The sequence below is a fragment of the Gavialis gangeticus genome, unplaced genomic scaffold, assembly GCF_001723915.1.
Source record: "Gavialis gangeticus isolate Ggan-Ray unplaced genomic scaffold, GavGan_comp1, whole genome shotgun sequence".
NCBI classification, from domain to species: domain Eukaryota; kingdom Metazoa; phylum Chordata; order Crocodylia; family Gavialidae; genus Gavialis; species Gavialis gangeticus.
In genome coordinates, this window is record NW_017729022.1 from 131,842,836 (window position 1) to 131,850,277 (window position 7,442).

The 7,442-nt window shown below is 41.3% G+C and overlaps 1 protein-coding gene across 3 annotated transcripts in view; it reads right to left on the reverse strand.

The window, feature by feature from the left end:
• Positions 1 to 7,442, reverse strand: part of MAP4K3 (mitogen-activated protein kinase kinase kinase kinase 3) — a 159,133-nt gene that overhangs the window by 18,086 nt on the left and 133,605 nt on the right. For all 3 annotated transcript variants that reach the window (XM_019516196.1, XM_019516195.1, XM_019516193.1), the window contains 2 exons: positions 5,677 to 5,780; positions 4,224 to 4,395 (listed from right to left, as the gene is read on the reverse strand). In XM_019516196.1, coding sequence (XP_019371741.1) covers positions 4,224 to 4,395; positions 5,677 to 5,780 — 276 coding nt within the window. The remainder of the gene's footprint in view (positions 1 to 4,223; positions 4,396 to 5,676; positions 5,781 to 7,442) is intronic.

Genomic DNA, 7,442 nt, shown 5'->3' on the forward strand with positions numbered 1-7,442 from the left:
ATCTAGTCACAATCCTGTACCCAGGGGTTGGGTGATATGCACGTGGAAACTGGCAGCTGCTCACACTGAGAGGGACTGGTTCTCGGGAGCCAACTGACTTCAGCTCTCTATTTGAGGCAATGAAAACTGAGGAAGTCACATAGCTTGGCTGTTCCTCAATCTCCAGACGCAACTGATTCACAGGTTTCACAAATCCGCAGAATAAGGCTTACACCACCATCCAACTTGTTGACTGTGACAGAGGTAACTGAAACTGTAACATTAAAGTATGGACTTATTCCAGCCTTTTTTGCAGCCATATCACAGAACAAATTCATGTTTTAGATGCTGTCCACTATCACTTGGTCTCTTTTAGTGTTGTCGCTTTGCATAATGTGCACATTTTATACCAGGGGTTCCCAAACCTGTGGTATTCATACCCCTGGGGGTCACACAAGACATCTATGGGGGGTATGCAGGAGAAATTGTATTATGGCAGATTTCATTTTCATTAAAATAATAATTGGAATTTAAGGGGTTAAAATAGAAAACATATGCTGGTAGGAGTATGCAGGCAGCTGGTAAGTCTGGATGGGGATACACAATAAGAAAAAGTTTGGGAACTTCTGCTTTTAGACTATTTTCCACAGATACACATTGGTTTTATTTTTCCAAATTGGATCCTGTTTTATTCTTCTTCTGCTCTTGTTTATAAATCATACTAGGGACTATAGTATTAGTTCTCAGCCCTTGCTGCCATTTTCAGAATCTGCATCTGCAGGTTATTACCAATACAAGTACACCCTCTTGTAAAATGCTGCTCTAGATTACTTGAGTAAAGCAGCAAGGGTAACTTTCCTTCTGTGCTACAGATGCAGCTGCCTCCATCACAGCAAATGGGGAGATCTGACCAACAAGTTTGGATCAGTGGACTTGCCAACTCAAAAGAGAAGATAATTTATTTTATCAACATAACACAAAGCAACTCTTATTAATCTGTCAGATACTACAGAAATTCTAGAAAGCTTTCATAAAGAAAATGAAAACCTAAATAAAATCTATTAGAGATGAGAAACTAGTAATCCCATAAAATATTGAGATAGCTGCAAATCCCCCAAATTAAAGATAATTAAATCCTTGACCCCGCTTAGGGTGAGGAGAAAACTCCACAGGTGGAGGCACAGTAGAAACTGACTCACTGAGGCACCATTCCAATTTCAAGTTTCAGGTTCAGATTTGTATCAAAATCCTAAGAACAAACTAAATCTAGTGTCTAAACCAATGATTCTCAGGCAAGGTGCCATGAGATCCTTTTATGGGTGCCACAAGGTGCCAAGCAATATTAGCACTGTTAAGTGTACAAACACTTACACATGCTTGATAAGATAAACTAGTCAGAGGGGACCAGCAGGCACTGGGGAAGCCTCTGTTCCCCCGAGCACTACCAGGAGTGACCAGGAATAACGGTCACAAGCTGGCAGAGGGTAGATTCAGACTAGACATCAGGAGGCGCTACTTCACTGTTAGGGTGGCTGGGATCTGGAACCAACTTTCAAGCGAAGTGGTGCTGGCTCCTACCCTGGGGGTCTTTAAGAGGAGGCTAGATGAACACCTTGCTGGGGTTGTTTGACCCCAGTACTCTTTCCTGCCATGGCAGGGGGTCAGACTTGATGATCTGCTCAGGTCCCTTCCGACCCTAGAAACTATGAAACTATAAACCCCGAGATTTGAAATAGGAATCCATATTGTTAAAAACATTTTTGACCTGCTGTGGTCTTTCTGTATTCTTTGTAATAGGAGAACTGCTCTATTATTTTTCTGTACTCAAAACAAGTGATAGTTAACAGGTGGCATTTCCAAGGGAGCCTTAAGTCTAAAAAGATTGAAAACCAATGGTCTACACTTAAGTGGTAGAAATCTAGACTTGCAATATCTGCTATCTTTACCCTGCTCAAGCTTTTATGACAAACCAATATTGCCCTAGCTCTCAGGATGAAAACTTAATTTTAGCCTTTTCTAACTATTAAGGGAGAAAAGACAGAGGCAGTTCTTCACTTTTTTTTTTTTTTGGAATGATGAACTGCACCTCTCAGCCTTCCGGCTGTGCAAGGTCCTGGTAGTTCTTTTCCACCCCGACTGAGGCTCTGCTCTGATCTTAGTGCTCATCAGACAGTGGATGCTCTGTTTTAGAGCAGCAGCTGGTAACCTACAGCCTGCAGGATGGATCTGGCCCACTAAAACTTTGGGTCCAGCCTGCAGATCTGGGACTTCAGCAGTATGCCATGATGGGGGGCACCTTCTGCGGGTGCTCTCCCTGGGCCACTGAAGAGACAAGTGGTAGTGGTGGCAGGCTGCAGGTACCTGCCTGACTCTGACCCAGGGAGGATCATTTCAGTCCATAGCTGGAAAAGGTTAGCAACTTCACTTTAGATCACAGAGAAGAGCATTTGAGAGATGAAGAAAATGTAACACACAACCTTTTCTCCCTGTGACTTAGCTGTTGGGACTACAAGGACTGGCGAAAATAGTTCTCTTTTCCTCCATAGAGCAAATATGATTTGCTACATTTCATAAAAGTTCCACTGCGTTGTTATAAGAGTGCACACAATGAAGCAGCTCTATGTGGGGAGCCTAACTCAGATGCCAGAAGGCAGGATTGATTCTGGAGAAAGATGTATTTTCTGAGCCAATAATTGAGCCTGTCAATCACCAGAGGGCATATGCATTTTCTGATTTGTGAATGCCATGCAAATGGAACAAACAATTTTCAAACATTTCCAAACAAATGCCAAATGCATAAAAACAGTTATTTGGCAGAAGCCATTTATAAGCCCCCCACACAGCTCACTTTTGCCTCTTTTTATTGCACACTCTACATGCTGCCAGCAGAGGACAGGGGAAGACTGATTGAACAGCATTTTTTAAATGCAATTCTGACAGAATAGGGAAATAAGGCCTCTCAAAAACATACACCAAAAGGTCATAAAATGACTCAAGAATACTAGAATAGATGCAGTAAGTTAGAGAAGTATGAGAAATGTTAAACTGTCCAATTAAGAAAAGGAGCGTATTAGAAAGGGACAATTAATTTTATATCTAGAAAGATCTACAACTAATGCAGATAATGCTGAAAGATGAAAGAAAAAAGGCAAAAGAATATTTTTTTAAAAAGCCATTTTTAGTTTAGTAGGAGAAAAACAGAGAATGCTGGAAGCCGTGCAGCTACATAGACAAGTGCAAATTTGAAAATGTTCCACAAAAACTATGTACACAAACAATATATAACTGATTACCTATATCTGGAAGGTCTAAGACTGTTCATATTCATTTATGTAGCTGTCAGTCTGAGATATTCTTGTGTGCAGCAAGAAAATTAGCAGACATCTCTTGTGATGGGAACAGTGCTACAACACTATCTTATCAGTGAGGTTTGTGCATAAGTACTGAGATAGGACCACTTCTAGCTCCACCATGGAACACAATGAAAGTGCCATATCATACTTTGCCCTGCTCCTAGTAACAACGAAGGCCCTAAAACTGAGCTACTTCACAGTTTTTACAACTGAGATTAGGACTACAGTCTGGCTCACTGCTGCAACTGGTTTTCAAGGGACTTGCAAAACAATCCTGAAAGGCTTTATCCACCCAACTTCCCTCTTAAGGTTCTGCCACTGTGCTACTCACATCCCTACCAAACATACAAAGCCAGTCAAAGGAAGTCCTGGCTTTTTGCTGCTGAGTACAAAGCTCACCTGCCTTTGTTTCCACGAATAAGGAGGAGAAAAGTATTTTCCCTCTCTCGGCAACCGGAAGCTAGCAAACATGTTTTATCTTACTGATTCCCTGCAGCAGGCCCAAACTTTCTTATGAGCTGCCTTGAAAGGTGGTGACTAGCCTGAAATTTTATATAAATTCATTTAAAAATTCTATGTAAAAGAAAATCACTGTTGCAAATTGAAACAAACAGAAGTCTAGTAAAAACTAACTGAAGGCAGCACAGGCAACCATAACTCTGGCCTGTTTATTTAAATGGTACAAAACAATTTTCTTAGTCTAAAATTTTCGTTTGAAAGGAGAAAGTCAGTCATGTACAGCTAGCAGTCCATTGTAAAGAGACTACCCAATGTAACCTTCACAAAAGGATCACTCTATCACCCCCAAAAAGGAAATTATAACTCACAAGCTCTGCACTAATAATAAAATACCAAATAATGTTTTGGAATTCAATCATAAAATGCACAAACCTGTTTCTGTAAACCACGAAGAGGTAGAATTTGGGTTGACAGTCTCAAACTTCACCACTTGGTTGAAGTCTCTCCCTCTAGTGACGCCAACACAAACTAAAGGGAACTCCTGTTCAGGTACTACCAGCATTTCAAACAATCTTAGTGGACAAGGTACAGGAAAATCGATGTGCTAAATTAAGAAACAAAAAAAAACTGTTAGAGAAAGTCAAACAAGTGAAAAAGTAAACAATTTAGTAGGTGTCATTATTAGACAATTAAAACAGCACTATACGTTGGATAGAATAATTTTTTTAATTTAACACTCATATAATATCATAATTATTTTCAAGTATAACAGAATTGACAGGTGCAGAAAATCTGATTTACGAAAACAATGAGGTCCTCAAGTCAATTTTGTTGCAACAGCCTGACTTTCATTTAACTTTCTTCTCATGGCTTCCTGCAGGAGACTGCCACTTGTGAGTGACATCGCTGGGTGAGGTGTCACACAACCACTGCTTCCCCCAGCTGACAAGACTATGGCTGCTACCCTTTCACGTACATTAATCAGAATGGCCACAACTATTTAGATGATTTCAGAGGGGAAAATATGATTTTTAAATGAATGTCACAAATTCTATGGCAAGTAGGTCATATTACCCCTTCAAGTTTGGCAGCAATTCAGAGTTATCCATTTAGGTTCTTCCCTCAACTACCCCAAGGCTCTTGGGGAATTAGGTAGAATATTCTCACTGGATACCTCTATGACACTTACATGGAAGCGCTCCCATTCATGGAAACATTTGAAAACAGACCAATGGATCTTGGAATGGCATATGAGCAGGGAAAAATGAGGTTAGCAGTACCTTTTCTAAATGAGGTTAGCAGTAGCTAGGAGAAAAATATAGGAACAAAACAAATCATTCACATCTGCTACTAAATTAATTATTAGGGACCTACTGAATCCATGGCAGAAGTGAGGTGCACTGTAGCTACTTTAATTTTGCCAGTTTACCCATGCTCCTCCCCTCCCCACTGATTGGTGGAAGGGCCCTGCTTACTCCTGATCAGTAGGGAGGCAAAAACTGAAGTTTTGAGTATGCCACCATTTTTGCCTCCTGCCACTGAGAGGCCCTGGACAGCCCCGCTGTTTGCTGCTGAGTGGTGGGGAGGCAAAAACAGTGCCATGTTTAAAACTGTGGTTTTAGCTTCCCTGCTGATTAGCAGGGAGCAGCAGGGGTCCTCCACTAATCAGTAGTGGTAGGTTGGAGGGGGAGCAAGGGGCGAGGTGCGTACAGGGGAACATGCAAAATTAAAGGAGCTGCTGTGCACTCTACTTCTGCTGTGAATTCGGTACCTCTCTACTAATCAGTTAAAAATAAAAGCATCTATAAATCTAAAGTTGTGCTAAAAGGTTACCCTCTAAAGAGAAATTAATTCCTGTTCGTGGACATCTTATTGTAACATTTACCTTGATTAACATAAACTTCTGCATTGGTTCAACCCATTCCAACAAAACAATGCTAGTCTGTAGTGCTCCACAAAGGTATTTATGGCCTGTGTAAGGATTCCTCACTGCCAAGAAAGAAAAGGCAAAACATGTACTAAGTATAAACGTTTTCCATCTAACTTAACATAGTCCTTGCCATTCTGAAAATGACCCAACATGAGAAAGGACACCTGAAACACCCATTTCCATTCTTAAGAATTGCATTCTTAGGCAGTGAGCTCCTAGAAAGGTTAAGGGATAGTCTTCCCTTTTGGAGTTTCTACTGGCAGCTGCTCCTTCTCATCCCTTTTATCACTATTCAGTTAAAACTCATTTAAAGAGAACATTCAGGTTGCACATTCGGGCAAGGAAAAGCCAGGACATGTGGTGTCACTTGTAAGCAGCCTCATAGGGGCTGGACCCGATGATCTTCCAAGGTCCCTTCCAGCCTTACAATCTGTGTGAATCTGTATGGCCAACCTCCTATAATTCAGGCATCAACAGCTTATTAGAACTGTAAATGACAAAGCTATGAAGTCTCTGCCTCAAAGCACTTACAGGCTAACGATCTGAATTCAAAGTCCATTTGACCCACTTTGTGCCAAGATTCTCATTTAGACACATGAAAATACAGATAAGCACCAAACAGCATTTATAAAGGTATAGAGGCAGACCAGGCACCTATACCCCACTCACTGACTTTCAATAAAATTAAGCAGATCAAGTCTACTGGGAATACCCTCCCTACCCCTCCTTGACATTCCAAAAATCTATCTGCATCTTTCAGCACCTAAAAATGCCTTCGTAGATCTCCCCGCTTTGTGCAACATCTCACTCAACCCATCTGTAAAATGGGGGGAATGATACTCCTAAGGTAAGGTTCAGCTCAGGAACACAGAATGTGATGTGTGCAATAATTAACACCAGTAAGTGGGAGGGGTGCTATTCAAACTCTTCCAGTTCAGTGCTGCTTTCCCTAGGCCAGAGGAACTGTTACTGGTACTGCAGCACCTGACTTCCATTACAGGTGCCAGTTCCAAGCCTACCAGGTGAGCAATGTCTAGGAATTTCCAGACGCTGACTACTGCAGAAAGAAGCAGCCATGTGCTAGCTAGCCTTCCAACAAACAATGCCTGGCTTACCAGGACAACCATATGATTACAAGTGGGGTGTACTGCCAAGGTCTCTATTTAGCATTTGAGGAGAAACCTTGCAGACAAATAAGTTTTACAAGTTACTCTTATATACTAAAGGTATCTAAAGAGATTATATCTACCAGAATTTTTCCCCCTAGTATTTTCTCATCTTTCAGGCAGACCTGAAAATATTTCTTTCAGCAGTCCAGAACATCAGTCTACATTTTACTGAGGCCAGGTATCTCAACCAAGTCAAAGCCTCATTAGCAGGGACCCTAGCTTTCCCTGATAGAAAATCGCAAGTTCTCTGATAAACCCCTCCCCAAAATCCACAGTTAAAATGAAACGCCACTATAGATATAGCTATGAACACAATGTTTTCTTAATATATTTACAATTTTAAAGCAATTTGCAAGGCTACCTGTGCCTCACTCACTATAATAGAATAAATTCTAAATACCTCTACATTTTGGTATTTGATTGGGGTTTTTTATTATGGAAAAATGAGACCTCCCCCTGCCCCCTTAGTTCACAAAATGCAGGTTCAGGCCCCTCACTCTGAAACCACAGCCCCCTGGCCCTGCTGACGCCTCTCACTCCTCCACCCCTGCT